Source organism: Anomaloglossus baeobatrachus, chromosome 9, assembly GCF_048569485.1.
Source record: "Anomaloglossus baeobatrachus isolate aAnoBae1 chromosome 9, aAnoBae1.hap1, whole genome shotgun sequence".
In the NCBI taxonomy this organism is placed as follows: domain Eukaryota; kingdom Metazoa; phylum Chordata; class Amphibia; order Anura; family Aromobatidae; genus Anomaloglossus; species Anomaloglossus baeobatrachus.
In genome coordinates, this window is record NC_134361.1 from 23217027 (window position 1) to 23237199 (window position 20173).

Here is a 20173-nt window from a genome sequence, read left to right on the forward strand (position 1 = left end):
AGTAATATTGCCGTACTGCTGCTCAAACCTCAATGCCGCGCTGTGTTAAATGATTAACATACTATAACATAACAATACCGCTCTGTTGCCACATAATACTGCCATATAGTACCCAAGTAAGTGTGCTACACAGTGCGATTGTCATACAATAGCAGGCGCGCTGATTTAGGTTTGATAGGCGACATCTTGCCGGCTGTTGAGGATCCCATAGAGTCATACAACGGGGTCGTCTGAAATGCTCCGTGGGAATTTGAAATAGTTGAAAAGTTGATCAATCTTTTGCCTAAACACTGGACGGGGGCTGGAAGAGGAGAGCAGTGGAGAAAATGTAAGAGAGTAACCTGGGGACTAGGCGGATGAAGCCGAGTCTAATAAATGGCACCGCAGAGAAGTCCTGATGATATGGCAGAGCTGAGTATAACAGAAGACTCACTGTAATGACTGTAGCAGAGCCCAGTGATGTAGCAGAGCTGAGTAGGTCAGGAGACTCACTATGGTGAGGTAGCAGAGCCCAGTGATTTGGCAGAGTTGAGTTGGCCCAAAGACTTATTATAGCAATGTAGCAGAGCCTAGCGATGTAGTAGAGTTGAGTAGGTCCAGAGTGTCATTATAGTAATGTAGCACCGTCGTCCAGAGATGTAGCAGAACTGAGTAGGTCAGGAGACTCACTATGGTGAGGTAGCAGAGCCCAGTGATGTGAAAGAGTTGAGTTGGTTCAAAGACTCATTATAGCAATGTAGCAGAGCCTAGCAATGTAGCAGAGTTGAGTAGGTCCAGAGACTCATAGCTATGTAGCAGAGCCTAGTGTTGTAGCAGAGTTGAGTAGGTCCAGAGTGTCATTATAGTAATGTAGCACAGTCGTCCAGAGATATAACAGAGCCAAGTAGGTCAGGAGACTTACGGTACTATGGCGTTGTAACAAGAGTGGGTCGGGATACTCCCTGTAACAATGGGGCAGACGTCGGCGAGGTTGCACAATGAATTGATCCAAAGACTCATTATAGCGATGTAGCAGGATTGAGTCGGTCAGACTCGCTTTGCAATGTAGCAGAGCCCAGTGATGTAACAACTGTGGGTCAGAATACGCACTGTAACGATGGAGCAGAGCCCAGCGATGTAGCAGAGTTGAATAGGTCCGGAGACTCATTATAGCAATGTAGCAGAGCTCAGTGATGTAGCACAGCTAAGTAGGTCAGAAGACTCACTATGGCGATGTAGCAGAGCCCAATGATGTAACAAGTGTTGGTCAGGATACTCACTGTAATGATGGAGCAGATCCCAGCGGTGTAGCAGAGTTGAATAGGTCCGGAGACTAATTATAGCAATGTAGCAGAGCCCAGTGATGTAGCAGAGTTGAGTAGCTCAGAAGACTCACTATGGTGATATAGCAGAGCCCAGTGATGTAATAAGTATGAGTCAGGATACTCACTGTAATGATGGAGCAGACCCCAGCGATGTAGCAGAGGTGAATAGGTCCGGAGACTCATTATAGCAATGTAGCAGAGCCCAGTGATGTAGCAGAGAGTGTAGGTCCGGAGACTCATTATAGCGATGTAGCAGAGCTGAGCGATGTAACAAGTGTGGGTCAGGATACTCACTGTAACGATGGAGCAGAACCCAGCAATGTAGCAGAGTTGAATAGGTCCGGAGTCTCATTATAGCAAGGTAGCAGAGCCCAGAGATGTAGCAGAGCTGAGTAGGTCACAAGGCTCACTATGGCGATGTAGCAGAGTCCAGAGATGAAGCAGAGCTGAGTAGACTCATTATAGCAATTTAGCAGAGCCCAGCGATGTAGTCAAAGCTGACTCAGCATCGCAGCAGAGTTAAGTTAGAAACGAGTGTTGGAACTGGGGTAACCTGATGTGCGGTGGAAATGCAGAAGGTGGTGGGTGCAGGAGATGATGGGTGAAGCCGGGACGGGTGAATTGGAGCTGCGGTGTTCGGGATCCAGACCCTCCAGCAGCTGAGCATGTGTATGGCGGGTACCAGCTCCTGACTGTAAGGACAGGCCGTAATATCCAAGTCCTGGGGCCCCTTTCCGTGCATAGTGCCGCCTAACCCTGCAGAATTCAGTGTCATATTATCGCCCTGCTGACGCCCCTGTCTCGTTCTTCTCGTCCTCTTAGCTCGGGAGGTTTGATATGAAGATTGAGTTCGGAGTGATATCTTTCGCCACCGAGCCCAAAGTTATTGTCAGAATTTCTAATGAGGATGAGATCGAGGATGTGTTGGACCTTTTTGACACAGATCTGAAGTACAGCGGTGAGTGACCACACGGCCGATTCATCCAGCAGGGTCAAAAAATATTTTGTGACTTTTTGGTATTTTTACGTCAGTCCTGGAAACTTTGAGTCTCCAACTGGAGTAACATCCTCCGCCGGGGACGGCCGCGAACAGACGAGGCAAACGTCTCAATGGATGTGGTGCACCCGACATAGAGGCTGGAGGACGAAACGCCAATGACAAGTGATCATTCAGAAACTCACTTTATTTTCTCTACCTCGAATTTAGATCACAGGGATAAGTCCGGGACGAATACCTACGCTGCCCTGAGGCAGGTGTATGAGATGATGGCGTTTCAGGAGCAGAAATACAAGAAGAACCCAGCAAAGTGGAATTCCATCCATCACGTCATCGTGCTGCTGACCGACGGTGAGAGGCGAGGTGTCACACCGACATCGTTATAGGCAGAATATGGACAATTAAACGGAAGTTATCAACTCACAATCACCTATTGTTTAAATCAAATTTTTATGTTCCATGTGGTTTTTTCAGCTTTCTCCTTATCATCAGAGGTAGGATTGCAATAACTGATAACACAAGATCCACCATTCACAATTGGTGATATCACAGCTCACCTCCTCCTCCTGTACAATGAGTGATAACACCTCTATATACAGTAGATAACACAGGATCCGCCATTCATAATAGATGATATTACAGCCCACCTCTGCCTCCTGTACAATGACTGATAACACCTCTATATACAGTAGATAACATAGAAATCCAGCATTCACAAGAGGTGATGTCACAGCTCACCTCCTCCCCTGTACAATGACTGATAACACCTCTATATACAGTAGATAACACAGGATCCACCATTCCTAATAGATGATATCACAGCTCACCTCCGCCTCCTGTACAATGACTGATAACACCTCTATATACAGTAGATAACATAGAATCCAGCATTCACAAGAGGTGATGTCACAGCTCACGTCCTCCCCTGTACAATGACTGATAACACCTGTATATACTGTATAGTAGATAAAACAGGATCCACCATTCATAAGGGGTGATATTACAGCTCACCTCCTCCCCTGCTGTACAATGACTGATAACACCGCTATGTACAGATAACACAGTAGTCACCCTTCACAATAGGTGATATCATAGCTCACCCCCTCCTCCTCCTGTACAATGACTGATAACACCTCTATATACAGTAGATAACATATGATCCACCATTCACAATAGATGATATCCCAGCTCTCCTCCTCCACCTACTGTACAATAACTGATAACATCAATATATGCAGCAGATAACACAGTATCCACCATTCACAATAGGTGATTTCACATCTCACCTCCACCTCCTTCTGTATAATGACTGATAACACCTCTATACAGTAGATAACACAGGATCTACCATTCACAACAGGTGATGTCACAGCTCACCTCTTCCTCCTCCTGTACAATGACTGATAACACAGGATCTGCCATTCGCAATAGGTGATATCACAGCTCACCTCCTCCTTCTGTACAATGATTGATAACATTTCTATATACAGTAGATAACACAGGATCCACCATTCACAATAGGTGATATCACAGCTCACCTCCTCCTTCTGTATAATGATTGATAACATTTCTATATACAGTAGATAACACAGGATCCACCATTCACAATAGGTGATATCACATCTCACCTCCTCCTCCTGTACAATCACTGAGAACACCTCTATATAAAGTAGATAACACAGGTGATGTCGCAGCTCACCTTCTCCCTTCACAATGACCGTTGTACACGCTCATTAGGTGCTTCAATACAAAAAATATGGCCTGAATCTGATCATGTAAATTTCCTGAAACATAGGAAGTTACAGCCTAAAACAGCCTCAAGGGATAATGTGAAAATTGTAAGATTTTTATTTTTTTAATGCAGATTGTGATGTGGAAAAAACAAAAATAAATTACAAAAAAATATAAACAATACATTTAGCACAAAAACCTGACAACAAGGTCATTTTTTGATGTTTGTTTCCCTTTAAGTCCTGCTCCCAAACCTGCCGTGAAATGGGGACGGTCCCAAGTCATGATTGTGATTTCATAATAAAGTATCTGATAGAACTGGCCGAGGAGAGCGGACACTTCACTCCTGGCCAGAAGGTTTGGGTTCTTCATTAAAGGGAATCTGTCAGCAGGTTTTTGCTCCGTAATCTGAGAGCTGCATGATGGGGGGGCAGAGACCCTCCGGAAAGTAACACATCCAACCCCCCACCAGTCCCGATATCAGGCTCACCAGCCGTCATTCCTACAAGTTGGCAAAAACATCTTCATTTCTTTAGTTCCTCAAAATTCTTGCCCAATATAAACCTGAACTTCTCCGATGATGAACAATTTATATAATCACATTCTCTGCTCAATACTGTTACCAGGAAAAGCCAATATGGGGGGACGACCCGTGGAAATGATCAAGAAGATCAACGAATACCTGAACATTTCCAAAAATAGAGAAGATCATCTCGGTGAGACATCTGTCTATCTATCCATGTATCTATATATCTATCTCTTGCAAGTTACAAATGATATGGACCTTCTAAAGTAATGTAGACCCTAGACCAGACCTTCTAAAGTAATGTAGACCCTAGACCAGACCTTCTAAAGTAATGTAGACCCTAGACCAGACCTTCTAAAGTAATGCGGACCCTAGACCAACCCTTCTAAAGTAATGTAGACCCTAGATCAGACCTTCTAAAGTAATGCGGACCCTAGACCAAACCTTCTAAAATAATACAGACCCTAGACCAGACCTTCTAAAGTAATGTAGACCCTAGACCAGACCTTCTAAAGTAATGCGGACCCTAGACCAACCCTTCTAAAGTAATGTAGACCCTAGATCAGACCTTCTAAAGTAATGCGGACCCTAGACCAAACCTTCTAAAATAATACAGACCCTAGACCAGACCTTCTAAAGTAATGCGGACCCTAGACCAGACATTCTAAAGTAATGCGGACCCTAGACCAGACCTTCTAAAGTAATGCGGACCCTAGACCAGACATTCTAAAGTAATGCGGACCCTAGACCAGACCTTCTAAAGTAATGTAGACCCTAGACCAGACCTTCTAAAGTAATGCAGACCCTAGACCAGACCTTCTAAAGTAATGCGGACACTAGACCAAACCTTCTAAAATGATACAGACCCTAGACCAGACCTTCTAAAGTAATGCGGACCCTAGACCAGACCTTCTAAAGTAATGCGGACCCTAGACCAGACCTTCTAAAGGAATGTAGACCCTAGAACAGACCTTCTAAAGTAATACAGACCCTAGACCAGACCCTCTAAAGTACACAGACCCTAGACCAGACCTTCTAAAGTAATGTAGACACTAGACCAGACCTTCTAAAGTAATGCGGACCCTAGACCAGACCTTCTAAAGTAATACAGACACTAGACCAAACCTTCTAAAATAATACAGACCTTAGACCAGACCCTCTAAAGTAATGCAGACCCTAGACCAGACCTTCTAAAGTAATGTAGACCCTAGACCAGACCTTCTAAAGTAATGCGGACCCTAAACCAGACCTTCTAAAGTAATGCGGACCCTAGACCAGACATTCTAAAGTAATGCGGACCCTAGACCAGACCTTCTAAAGTAATGCGGACCCTAGACCAGACATTCTAAAGTAATGCGGACCCTAGACCAGACCTTCTAAAGTAATGTAGACCCTAGACCAGACCTTCTAAAGTAATGCAGACCCTAGACCAGACCTTCTAAAGTAATGCGGACACTAGACCAAACCTTCTAAAATGATACAGACCCTAGACCAGACCTTCTAAAGTAATGCGGACCCTAGACCAGACCTTCTAAAGTAATGCGGACCCTAGACCAGACCTTCTAAAGGAATGTAGACCCTAGAACAGACCTTCTAAAGTAATACAGACCCTAGACCAGACCCTCTAAAGTACACAGACCCTAGACCAGACCTTCTAAAGTAATGTAGACACTAGACCAGACCTTCTAAAGTAATGCGGACCCTAGACCAGACCTTCTAAAGTAATACAGACACTAGACCAAACCTTCTAAAATAATACAGACCTTAGACCAGACCCTCTAAAGTAATGCAGACCCTAGACCAGACCTTCTAAAGTAATGTAGACCCTAGACCAGACCTTCTAAAGTAATGCGGACCCTAAAACAGACCTTCTAAAGTAATGCGGACCCTAGACCAGACCTTCTAAAGTAATGCGGACCCTAGACCAGACCTTCTAAAGTAATGTGGACACTAGACCAGACCTTCTAAAGTAATACATACCCTAGACCGGACCATCTAAAGTAATACAGACCCTAGACCAGACCCTGTAAAGTAAGGCAGACCTTAGACCGGACCTTCTAGAGTAATACAGATCCTAAACCAGACCTTCTAAAATAATTTGGACCCTAGACCAGACCCTGTAAAGTAATATAGACCCTAGACCAGACCTTCTAAAGTATTACAAACCCTAGAGTAGACCTTCTAAAGTAATGCAGACCCTATACCAAACCCTGTAAAATAATGCAGACCCTAGACCTGACCTTCTCTAGAGTAATGCAGACCCTAGACCAGACCTTCTAAAGTAATGTAGACCCTAGACCAGACCTTCTAAAGTAATGCGGACCCTAGACCAAACCTTCTAAAATAATACAGACCCTAGACCAGACCTTCTAAAGTAATGCGGACCCTAGACCAGACCTTCTAAAGTAATGCGGACCCTAGACCAGACATTCTAAAGTAATGCGGACCCTAGACTAGACCTTCTAAAGTAATGTAGACCCTAGACCAGACCTTCAAAAGTAATGCAGACCCTAGACCAGACCTTCTAAAGTAATGCGGACACTAGACCAAACCTTCTAAAATAATACAGACCCTAGACCAGACCTTCTAAAGTAATGCGGACCCTAGACCAGACCTTCTAAAGTAATGCAGACCCTAGACCAGACCTTCTAAAGTAATGTAGACCCTAGAACAGACCTTCTAAAGTAATACAGACCCTAGACCAGACCTTCTAAAGTAATACAGACACTAGACCAAACCTTCTAAAATAATACAGACCCTAGACCAGACCCACTAAAGTAATACAGACCCTAGACCAGACCTTCTAAAGTAATACAGACCCTAGACCAGACCTTCTAAAGTACACATACCCTAGACCAGACCTTCTAAAGTAATGTAGACCCTAGACCAGACCTTCTAAAGTAATGCGGACCCTAGACCAGACCTTCTAAAGTAATACAGACACTAGACCAAACCTTCTAAAATAATACAGACCTTAGACCAGACCCTCTAAAGTAATGCAGACCCTAGACCAGACCTTCTAAAGTAATGTAGACCCTAGACCAGACCTTCTAAAGTAATGCGGACCCTAGACCAGACCTTCTAAAGTAATGCGGACCCTAGACCAGACCTTCTAAAGTAATGCGGACCCTAGACCAAACCTTCTAAAGTAATGTGGACACTAGACCAAACCTTCTAAAATAATACAGACCCTAGACCAGACCTTCTAAAGTAATGTGGACACTAGACCAGACCTTCTAAAGTAATACATACCCTAGACCGGACCATCTAAAGTAATACAGACCCTAGACCAGACCCTGTAAAGTAAGGCAGACCTTAGACCGGACCTTCTAGAGTAATACAGATCCTAAACCAGACCTTCTAAAATAATTTGGACTCTAGACCAGACCCTGTAAAGTAATATAGACCCTAGACCAGACCTTCTAAAGTATTACAAACCCTAGACTAGACCTTCTAAAGTAATGCAGACCCTATACCAAACCCTGTAAAATAATGCAGACCCTAGACCTGACCTTCTCTAGAGTAATGCAGACCCTAGACCAGACCCTCTAAAGTAAGGCAGACCCTAGACTAGACCCTCTAAAGTAATGTGGACTGTAGACCAGACCCAAAAAGATAAACCCCAGACCACAGTTTGCAGATCGTCCTCTTATATAATTTCTGCCTCCATATTCAGTACATATTCTGTTTGACATTTTCTCCTTTATTGTTATGTTCCTCCGTTTTCTCTTTTTTTGATAGACGTCTACGCATTTGGTATTGGAGAGGACACGGATAAGACTGAGCTAAATGAGCTGGCCTCTCAGAAAGAGAACGAAAAACACGTATTCATCTTGGACACAGCAGATGACATGAAGACAGCGTTCCAGGAAATCACAAGTACAGTGCTGCAAACCTAATCCCTATCCATCCATCTCATATCTATCCATCCATCCATCTCATATCTATCCATCTCATATCTACAGTGCTGGCCAAAAGTATTGGCACCCCTGCAATTCTGTCAGATAATACTCAGTTTCTTCCTGAAAATGATTGCAATCACAAATACTTTGGTATTATTATCTTCATTTAATTTGTCTTCAATGAAAAAAAAAAGTCAAAAAGCCAAATTGGATATAATTCCACACCAAACATAAAAAAGGGGTGGACAAAAGTATTGGCACTGTTTGAAAAATCCTGTGATGCTTCTCTAATTTGTGTAATAACAGCGCCTGTAACTTACCTGTGGCACCTAACAGGTGCTGGCAATAATAAATCACACTTGCAGCAGGTGACATGGATTAAAGTTGACTCAACCTCTGTCCTGTGCCTTGTGTGCACCACATTGAGCATGGAGAAAAGAAAGAAGACCAAAGAACTGTCTGAGGACTTGAGAATCCATATTGTGAGGAAGCATGAGCAATCTCAAGACTACAAGTCCATCTCCAAAGACCTGAAAGTTCCTGTGTCTACGGTGCGCAGTGTCATCAAGAAGTGTAAAGCCCATAGCACTGTGGTAACCTCCCTAGATGTGGAAGGAAAAGAAAAATTGCTGAGAGATTTCAAGAAGAAGAACCTCGACTAACATCCAAACAAGTTCAAGCTGCCCTGCAGTCCCAGGGTACAACAGTGTCAACCTGTACTATCCGTCGGCGTCTGAATGAAAAGGGACTGTATGGTAGGATACCCAGGAAGACCCCACTTCTTACCCCGAGACATAAAAAGCCAGGCTGGAGTTTGCCAAAACTTACCTGAGAAAGCCTAAAACGTTTTGGAAGCATGTTCTCTGGTCAGATGAGACAAAAGTAGAGCTTTTTGGGAAAAGCCATCAACATAGAGTTTACAGGAAAAAAAAAAAAAGAGGCATTCAAAGAAAAGAACACGGTCCCTACAGTCAAACATGGCGGAGGTTCCCTGATGTTTTGGGGTTGCTTTGCTGCCTCTGGCACTGGACTGCTTGACCGTGTGCATGGCATATGAAGTCTGAAGACTACCAACAAATTTTGCAGCATAATGTAGGGCCCAGTGTGAGAAAGCTGGGTCTCCCTCAGAGGTGATGAGTCTTCCAGCAGGACAATGACCCAAAACACACTTCAAAAAGCACTAGAAAATGGTTTGTTAGAAAGCACTGGAGACTACTAAAGTGGTCAGCAATGAGTCCAGACCCGAATCCCATAGAACACCTGTGGAGAGATCTCAGAATGGCAGTTTGGAGAAGGCCCCTTCACATCTCAGGGACCTGGAGCAGTTTGCCAAAGAAGAATGGCCTAAAATTCCAGCAGAGCATTGTAAGAAACTCATTGATGGTCACCGGAAGCGGTTGTTCGCAGTTATTTTGGCTAAAGGTTGTGCAACCAAGTATAAAGGGTAAGGGTGCCATTACTTTTGTCCGGGCCATTTTTGGAGTTTTATGTGAAATGATCAATAATTTGATTTTTGTTTCATTCTCTTTTGTATTTTTTCATTGCAAGCAAAATAAATGAAGATAATACCAAAGAATGTGTGATTGCAATCATTTCCAAGAAGAAATTGAGTATTATCTGACAGAATTGCAGGGGTGCCAATACTTCTGGCCAGTAGTGTATCTATCTATCTATCTATCTATCTATCTATGCATCCATCTCATATCTATGTATCTATCTATCTATCTATCGTATGATGTGTGTGAAGCTGTTGTCTAAAGCCTGCTTTACACGGTACAATATATCTTACGATGTGTCGGCGGGGTCACGTCGTAAGTGACGCACATCCGGCATTGTAAGGTACATTGCAGTGTGTGACAGCTACGTGCGATTGTGATTGAACGGTAAAGCGTTCATCGCATGCACATCGTTCCTTTCTCTAGAATTGCACGTCAGGTTGTTCATCGTACCCGGGGTGGCGCACATCGCAGCGTGTGACACCCCGGGAATGATGAACAGATCTTACCTGTGTCCTGCGGCTCCCAGCCGCTAATGCGGAAGGAAGGAGGTGGGCGGGATGTTTAAGTCCCGCTCATCTCCGCCCCTCCGCTTCTATTGGCCGGCTGCCACGTGATGTCGATGTGACGCCGAACGTCCCTCCCACTCCAGAAAGTGGATGTTCGCCGCCCACATTGAGGTCGTATGGACGAGTAAGTACATGTGACGGGGGATAATCGTCTGTGCGGCACATTCAACAAATTGAACGTGCCGCACATACGATGGGGGCGTTGCAAATCGCATACGATATCGTATGCGAAATTGCAACGTGTGAAGCAGGCTTAAGTGACACTGGTGGAGACAGAGGTAATGTATTGGCTTGCTTCCCTCCTCTGTGGGTTGCCTGCTGGAGCCCACAACTAGTAAGTGGTGAAGCTGTTTGAGTGACTGGCGAAAGTGCTGCTTAAGAGTGTGGTTGGGAGCGGAACGGCCCCTTCGCAATGGGAGGTTTGATAACATGAAGTTTACCTCCCCGCAAGGTCAGACCTACAGTCCTGTGAGCAAGTAGAGCCGGCATTGGTGTTGAGTTGACTATAGTAAGAGCTTGGCAATTGGTAATCCATCTCAGCCTGAAGGGGGTCTCAGGTGAAGAACTAGATAAGCCCCACTGTGAGCAAGATCTACGAATCTCCCCTATATGATAGTAGGGTGAACACCTCAAGAGTGTAGGGGTGACGGGCCATGCCAGATTAGCCACGTGACAGTGTGAGGGGCATGGAATTGAAGAAGACCACTGCCAGCCTTTGATAATAGGTAGCCTGGGTACTGAGTGGGAAGGGTCACATGACTGGGGGTCCAAGAGTGAGATCTGGCAAAAATCATTTGAGACTAGGTCAAACCTACTGGGTGTCCCACACCGGGACTTTTGTCTTGTTTTGGCAACATTTTGGCCGAGAATCGCACCTCTAAGTAGAGTTCAGTAAAGAATAAAGTAAAAATGGTCTCTGGCGCTTTACTTCACTGCGTCAGGCCGAGAGGTGATTCCTCAGACAGGGCCGTCCGGTAACCCAACCTGAGGGTACGGTCTACCACACAGGCTTGGAGTGCCTTATATATGTCGCGGGCGGAGGAGGGGACGCCGTGCTCTCCCACTGCTGCTCGGGTCCGGCTGCCGCGGCTGCTGCGGCCTGTTGCTGCTCGGTGGCTCGAGCGGTGGGCCGGATCCCGGGGACTCTAGCGGCGCTCCTCGCCCGTGAGTGAAAGGGGGTTTTTGGGTGTGGGGATTGTTTATTGTCCGTGACGCCACCCACGGTTGTGGTGATTTGGTTGGCACCACCGCTGCTCTGTATGGGGATCCCGGGAAGGATGGTATGGAGCAGCCAGTTGTTGGGTTGCCCCTCCGTGGGTAGGGGTTGGTGATCCTGGGGCCCAGTGATGAGGTGGGAGATGCAGGGCTTGGTGGGGTGCAGGGACGCGGGGGCAGCGCTGTGCCTTGCGGCACTGTGGTACTCACTCAGCCTGAGATGTTGACACAGTTCTCGGTAAAACACACGGCTGGAAAGACGGTTCCCACGGACGGCTGCACTTGCTCTCCCAGTAGGTGACGGTGATGTCCCTTTTCCTGCACCTAATGTTTCTGTGTTGGTAGCGATGGGTTCCCACCGGTAACCCGCTCCCCGGCTTGGATATGGGCCGGAGGAGCCCTACTTTGCCTGCAGGCGCTGGCCCTGAGAAACTGGTGCCCTGGCGGTGGCGGTGTCTCTCCTCAATGGTTGGACTGTTGCCTTCAATCGGGACTTGGTTGTTTGGAGACAGACGTCCCCTTCACTGACGGATTTGGCAAATTCACGGCGACTCCTAGCCTTGCCGGGGTCCGAGAGGCCCCTGCCCTGGTGCTGACTGTTCTTCGTATACTGCTCCAGACCGCCGGGCCACTACCCGTCCGCGGTCCTTCCAGCAACCTCCGAGCAGTCACCCCTGCGGACTATCACCGCCGTTGCTGACCTTGCTGACTCTGTCCTGCACACAGCTGGACCAACTTCAGGCTTTTCTCCTCTTACTTTTACTCTTTTCTTCTTTGCTCTACTACTACTTCACTTTCACTTCACTGTTTACTCCTTCCTCACTCAAGCTCCCCCTGAGCTAAACCCTGTTCTTTCCACTTCTCCCTCCAAACTCTAACTGCCTGGTTCTTCCCGCCTCCAGGGCTGTGAACTCCTCGGTGGGTGGAGCCAACCGCCTGGCCCACCCCCTGGTGTGGACATCAGCCCCTGGAGGAAGGCAACAAGGATTTTAGTAGCCTTGGTGTTCCTAACTGGGATGTAGGGTGTGGTGGTGTGATGACCTGTGACCCCTGGCTTGCCCAGGGCGTCACATATATCTACAGTATATCTCTCTATCTTATATATATATATATATATATATATATATATATGCAGCATATATGACTTCTACCAATTGATAAATAAACATATACTGTATATAATTTTTTTCTTCTGATAGGTATTAAGGACTATGGGGAAATGTGTGGTCTGAACGACGAGACCGATGAATCTGCGACAAGTCTTTCATATCCTTGGAACGTGAAAATTGGAGTAAGTGAAGAAGAGAATGCGCCCAATTTTATCTCATGGTGCTCCTTACCATTTTTACCACCAAATTCTTCAAAATTGAACGTGCGGGTTTCTTTAATATTGCACAAAATCAAAAATATTTAATCTTTTTTTTGTCTTTTATCTTTGTTTGCGCCATTTTTTTTTTTTTTATCATAAAGGTTTTTATTGAGTTTTCAGAAAAATACAAACTTCTCATACAACAACATCAAGAACAGGAGCATTGAGTAGCAAGAGGTGGAATAGCCTCGAGCCATTATCAGAATATCAATCTGGGACATTAAATACCCCTTACAACAACAACCTGAACATAGGAGCAGGGAGGGAGGGGGGAAAGAGAGGGGGTGGGGGAAGCAGCTCTACAAGACATTCTTAGGCATAATCAATTTATCTATGGTGTAGGTGTCGGTATCTGGGGGAGGGCCGTTGCATAAAGGGAAGTGGCCCACGGGTGCCATTGTTTAAGTCTCACCGTTCTCCTCTCTAGGTTGGGGGCCAAGTTGGTTTCGTATAGCCAGTGTAGGTTGATCCTCTCAATTAGATCTCTTTTTGTAGGGGGGCTCCCCGACCTCCACTTGTATGCCACACAGTACCTGCCAGCTATGAGAATGTGAGAAATGATGTTTTTTAAAAGATCCGGGATCCCATCTAAGCCAATGTGTAGCACCGCTAAGGTTGGGTTTGGAGAAAGGCGGAGACTAGTAACCTCATGGATTAGATTGAACACCTCCTGCCAGAAGTTAGATAACTTAGGGCAAAACCACCACATATGACATAAGGTGCCCCTGTGGTTGCAGCCCCTCCAGCACAGTGGTGACACATGTGGGGAAAAAGAAGCCAGTTTAGTAGGGGAGTTGTACCACCTCAGATGAACCTTTTTTAATTGCTCTATATGATTGAGACAAGAAGAGAACTTGTGGATCCATTTTGAGGCCGCGAACCATTCTTGCGGCGGAAGCGGAGAAGCTAGATCTTTTTCCCATTTGAGCATATACGGCAATTGTTTGTCCGGTTGTGGGGAGTTTAGCATATTATGGATATATGAAAGGCCTTTGATTTTGCTATTTTGAAAGAATTTTTTAATTGAGGCGTGGTCAGCTGTCGTGGGAGCCGGGAGATGAGGAGCGGACTGAAGAAAGTGACGTATTTGAAAAAACTGGAATAGACTGTGTCGGGGAAGGTTAAATTTATCACACATTTCTGAGTACGGGAGTAGGACGCCTTCTCTATAGAGATCTGCTAGGGTGATTGGACCTCCACGTGTCCAGGCGGCAAGATTCAAGTTTGGAATGAAGGCTTCCAGCGATCTAAGGGGAATGCTGGGACCTAAAGCATGTGACACTGGCTTGCTCCACAAGGACCAAGCTTTCTTTAGAGCTGCTGTGGTGGGTAGAAGATCGCCGGGGGGCGAAGGGGTTAGGAGCAGGGAGTCTATGAATTGTTTAGGGGAGTGGACCTGTGCCCAGGTGTACTCAATCTGTAACCATCTTAAGTCTGAATCATTCCTCCACCAATCTCGAGCCGGTTCCAGGATAGCGGCTCTGTGGTATGTTAGAATATTAGGAATACCCATTCCTCCACCACTTAACGGGGCATGCATGCATCTCAGGGCTATTCTAGGTTTTTTCCCAGCCCATATAAATTTACTCATTAGCGAATGAATTTTGGTGAGATACCGTTGCGGAATTGTTAGGGGCAGGCACCGAAGTAAGTAGATAATTTTTGGGAGGCAGATCATTTTAAAGGTCTGCATTCTCGCCACCCAAGAGAGCGGGAGAAGAGAAAGGCGAGTAAGTTCTCTATCCAGTGAGGTGTGCAGGGTCAGCAGATTTTTCCGGATCACGGAGTGTAGCGGGGCCAGTATAATACCCAGGTAGGGGATACCCTCGTCTTCCCATTTGAAAGGGTAAAGATGAGAAAGAGTGGCTCTAGTTGAGGCGGGCAGGAAGAGCGGAAAAATTAAGGACTTGGTAATATTAAGCTTGTAATACGAGACTTGAGCGAAGGAGGACAGGATCTCCATTACGTGTTTTAGGGACACCTCTACATTAGTGCAGGATAAAATCACATCATCCGCATATAGACTGATCACATGGTTTGTACTCCCCACTCGAATCCCCGAGATCCGAGGGCATTCACGGATAGTCTGCGCCAGAGGCTCTATAGCAAGGGCATAGATGATAGGGGAGAGCGGACACCCCTGGCGTGTCCCATTGGATAATTCAAAACTCCGAGATATAAATCCGGATGCCAGAACTTTGGCGTTAGGGTTAGAGTATAGTGCCATTATGGCGGTAAGTATGGGGCCTTCAAATCCAAACTTAGCCAGTACAGATTTCAGATATCCCCAGTGCACCCTGTCAAACGCCTTCTCTGCGTCCAAGGACAGGAATACACTGGGGATTTTCCTCCCCTCAGCCACCGCAATCAGGTCCAGCATACGTCTCGTCCCATCTTTCGCCTGCCTCCCCGCCACAAACCCCACTTGATCCGGGGAAATCAGTGATGGAAGGACTTTATGTATTCTAGCTGAGATTATTTTGGCGTACAATTTTAAGTCGCAGTTTAGGAGGGATATTGGTCTGAAGTTTCCTGGTGATGTAGGGGGTTTTCCTGGCTTTGGCAGGGTAGTTATAATGGCCTCTAGATTATTTGGTGAAATATCTGCTGTGGCTCGCCAAGAGGAGAAAAGTCTCAGGAGGAAAGGAGACAGGGTTTCAGTGAATTGCCTATAATAGGAGTTAGTGAGGCCGTCTGGGCCTGGAGCTGAATTTCTTTTGGCTGTGATCACCGCCTGGCGAACCTCTTCCAGGGAGAAAGGGGAATTTAGTTGCTCTAGATGTACTGTAGATAACCGAGGAAGATTAATATTGTTTAAGAAGGAATTAATTGCCGATTGGGTAGGCTTTGGGGCAGTGGGGTCATTTTTAAGGTTGTAGAGAGACTGATAAAAATCAGCGAATGCATTGGCTATTTCCGTTGGGTTGCGTATTGTGGCATTAGAACCCGTCACGAGGTATTCAATTTTGTTTTGCATTTCTCGTTTTTTAACCCTCCTGGCTAGTAAGGCACCCGCCCTGTCACCCATCATATAGTACCGCTGTTTGAGGGATCTTAAATTTTTCTCATAGTCTACCATCAGCAATTGGCGGAGCTGTGTTCTTAGTTTCCTGAGTTCGTCAGATGTTGACATGTTTGGGGCAGATTTATTGTGGGCTTCTAAAAGCGCTATGTGGGACAGTAGAGCTTTGGAAGTTGCCTGACGCCTCCTTTTCTCCCTAGTGGCAATTTTGATGAATGACCCCCTAATAAAGGCCTTGTGTGCAGACCATAGCGTTTCCTCTGTCACCTCCTTGTTGTCATTAAATTTAAAAAACTCTGCGAGGTCGGCCTGCAACTCCTCAGAGATTTGTCTACAGGCCAGGAGGGAGTCATTCATGCGCCACCGGGTAAAAACGGGCGTGCGGCTTTGCTCCTGGACTGTCAGGTATATGGGGGCATGGTCCGACCAAGCTATAAGTCCAATTTTTGAATCTGAGCAATCCAAAATAAGTGAGCTTTCAACCAGAAAGTAGTCCAATCTGCTGTATGAGGTGAACCGAGGTGAGAAGAATGTGTAGTCCCTCTCATTTGCATGTTGGTATCTCCATATATCATGGAGATGCCTTTCTGAAATTATTGTGCTCATCTCCTTCCTCTTTACAGCAGTATTGGAGCAATCCAGAGTGCTGGACATTAACATGTTAAAATCCCCGCAGATTATTTGCTTACCCTCTGTAACGGATGAAAGCTTGGAAAGAAACCTCCGCAGAAAGCTGATCTGACCAGAGTTGGGGGCGTACACGGTTGCAATAGTATACTTAGATCCATTTATGGAGCAATTAATAATGGCGTATCTACCTTCAGGGTCTAAATGTTGGGAATGTAGTGTGAACGCAACAGTATTTTTTACACAAATGAATACTCCAGCCTTTTTTTTTTTCCCACAAGCCAGCAGTATGAAAGGAAATTTAGCATTATTTAACCTGTGCGAGTCCCCCTGGAGGAGATGAGACTCTTGACCACAAATCACGTCACATTTGGATTTAACCACTTCCCGCCAAAACATGGATCTCTTGGCCGGCGAGTTCAGGCCCCTAACATTTATAGACATACAGTTCAGTACCATTGTACATGAAAAAAAGTCTCTTGCCTAGAGCTGCGGGGGGAGAAAGGAAGGTTAGGCAGGAAAGAGGTAACACTGACAACATTAACATCACTAACATTACTGATGTAGGGAGCATCAGTCCACATAGAAAAAAGCCCAAAAAGGGGGCCTGCGGTATGGTGGAAATGTACCGCCATGGGGGCTCAGGGTCCTGGTTGAACAGAACCAGCGGACCTTAAAAGTAGCAACTAAGTCTCAGCCGCGACTCAGACATATCACATAACTCACGCGACGGACCAATCTTCATTCACTTTATCCCTTTGGGATGATCCTGTGGCTCTTGGAGATCTGGCCGGGAGATTTGCCATGTTCCATGAGGATAGGAGCTTTGCCAACTGTTGTGGGGAATGGCAGAGGTGGGTGTTTCCTGCACGGAAAAGCAGGATCTTTACAGGGAAACCCCATCTATAGGATATAGCTTCATCCCTGAGAATTTTGGTATAAGGGGCAAATTCCCTCCTTTTTGCCAGGGTTCCTGCAGACAGATCCGGAAAAATGGACAGGTGCCGGAATTGCTCGGACAGAGGCGCGGCCTCCTTCTCAGGGCTTGCAGCAGGGCTTCTTTGGTCTTGTAAAAGTGCAGGCGAGCCAAAGTGTCCTGGGGGGCATCAGCACTGAGGGATTTAGGCTTAGGGACTCTGTGTATTCTGTCCACCAGGAAATCAGTTGCAGACATGTCTGGGAGCAGCTCCTGCAGCAAGGAGCCTAGAAAGCTCTGCAGCCCCTTGTCTGGTATGGCCTCTGGAATTCCTCTGATTCTTATGTTGTTTCTGCGGGACCTGTCCTCTAAATCCAAGACCTTGGTATGGAGCTTTTGCACTTGTTCCTCCAGTGCTGCATTGGCATCAATGAGGCTATTGTGTGACTTTGTCAGCTCCTGCATTTTAGTTTCAATGTGTGCTGTGCGACTGCCTATGGCAGTGATATCTCCCCTCAGCTCAGCCACCATATCTTTCCAATCCTGCTGCAGTGATGAGCGGAGGGCACTGAGCAGTTTCTGCATGGTACCTTTGGTAAGCGGTATATCTGCAGCGTCTGTGTCCAAGTCTGGGCCTGCTGTGGATCCCCTCCTGGATGAGCGTGAGGAAGCTGTGGAGGAGGATGCTGCTGCCATTTTCCCTCTTCCCGTGCTGGAGAAGAAGTCTGTAACTTTCGCCGGGGACGGCTTCTTCTGGGACTTTCCCCTTGGCATGCCACGTTCCTGGGTACCTCCGCAGCACTTTCCCCCCGTGTGCAGAGAGATTGGTGCCACTGGTGAGCCGCAGTGAGCCGGTTAGGAGTCGAGGTGGCTGGAGCTCAGCAGCTAGGTGACCGGTGCCATTAGCAAGCAGGCCACGCCCCCGTTTGCGCCATTTTTGAGCTCTAACATTTGGGAAATAATTTCTGTCGTCCAAATTGCTCTGAGGAGGAAAGTGCAATACATTTGTTTCGAAATTTTAGGACTTTTTCAAAAGTGCAAATTATTGAATCAGCCGCATGGGTGACAAGAACGACACCCACAATGGCGAACGGAGAAAAGACAAAAAAGTAAAAAATAGACATAAACGTAGGTGCCGCTCAAAAGACGAATTTGGCGCAAAGAAAATAAACAAAAAACCCTCAAGGGGTTTTCCAGTGATAACTTAATGATGGTTGGGGCTGACCGCTGGGACAGGCACTGATAAGCACATGTGAAAAATGAGATGAAGGAATCCAGCACCCGCGATGACGAAATCCAAAATATTTAAAACATCACATTTTTTAGGAACGATTAAAAAGTATACCTAAAAAGACAATGTAGACCTAATCTATGCGTTTCGAGCTACTGAGCTCTTAATCATGACCACGGATGGAGCATCCAAAATGCAACTTCATTTTGTAACAGGGATAAAAGTGCCGGATTGTCACGATGGGGACAGGTACCAGTGGTCGGACCCCCACCGATCAGTAAGTTCTCACCTACATTAGGTTCCATAACTAGAGACCTTTGCTGTCAAGTGCTTCGTGCCATATTTATGTGGTGCTTCAGTAAAAATCAGATAACTATTCTTTATCCTAGTTTGGAAAGACAAGTCCGTGCTTTGGGTCGCTCATTTCCAGCAGATGGGTCCTTTCTGCCGCACATTGTTTTACAAACAGCCAAAACCCCGATGGATACACGTTTGAAATTGGTAAGTAAATACGCCAGTTTACAAACGGCTATCCCATCCATGTGTCAGTCGTGCAGCCTCGGGTTCTGGGCCTGTTGTATGTACAGTACAGACCTAAAGTTGGACACAGCTCCTCATTCAAAGAGTTTTCTTTATTTTCATGAGTCTGAAAATTGTAGATTCACATTGCAGACATTAAAACTATGAATGAAAACATGTGGAATGAAATACTTTAAAAAGTGTGAAACAACTGAAAATCTGTCTTATATTCTAGGTTCTTCACAGTAGCCACCTTTTGCTTTGATTACTGCTTTGCACACTCTTGGCATTCTCTTGATGAGCTTCAAGAGGTAGTCACCGGAAATGGTCTTCCAACAGTCTTGAAGGAGTTCCCAGAGATGCTTAGCACTTGTTGGCCCTTTTGCCTTCACTCTGCGGTCCAGCTCACCCTAAACCATCTCGATTGGGTTCAGGTCTGGTGACTGTGGAGGCCAGGTCATCTGGCGTAGCACCCCATCACTCTCCTTCTTAGTCAAATAGCCCTTACACAGCTTGGAGGTGTGTTTGGGGTCATTGTCCTTTTGAAACATAAATGATGGTCCAACTAAACGCAAACCGGATGGAATAGCACGCCGCTGCAAGATGCTGTGGTAGCCATGCTGGTTCTGTATGCCTTTAAGGTTGAACAAATCCCCAACAGTGTCACCAGCAAAGCCCCCCCACACCATCACACCTCCTCCACCATGCTTCATGGTGGGAACCAGCCATGTAGAGTCCATCCGTTCACC

General features: G+C 46.1%; 1 protein-coding gene across 1 annotated transcript in view; it reads left to right on the forward strand.

The window, feature by feature from the left end:
- Positions 1-20173, forward strand: part of LOC142250937 (complement C2-like) — a 37328-nt gene that overhangs the window by 9046 nt on the left and 8109 nt on the right. The window contains exons 7-12 of the mRNA XM_075323277.1: positions 2127-2262; positions 2512-2652; positions 4659-4748; positions 8300-8437; positions 12940-13031; positions 19295-19406. Of these exons, the coding sequence (XP_075179392.1) occupies positions 2127-2262; positions 2512-2652; positions 4659-4748; positions 8300-8437; positions 12940-13031; positions 19295-19406 (709 nt within the window). The remainder of the gene's footprint in view (positions 1-2126; positions 2263-2511; positions 2653-4658; positions 4749-8299; positions 8438-12939; positions 13032-19294; positions 19407-20173) is intronic.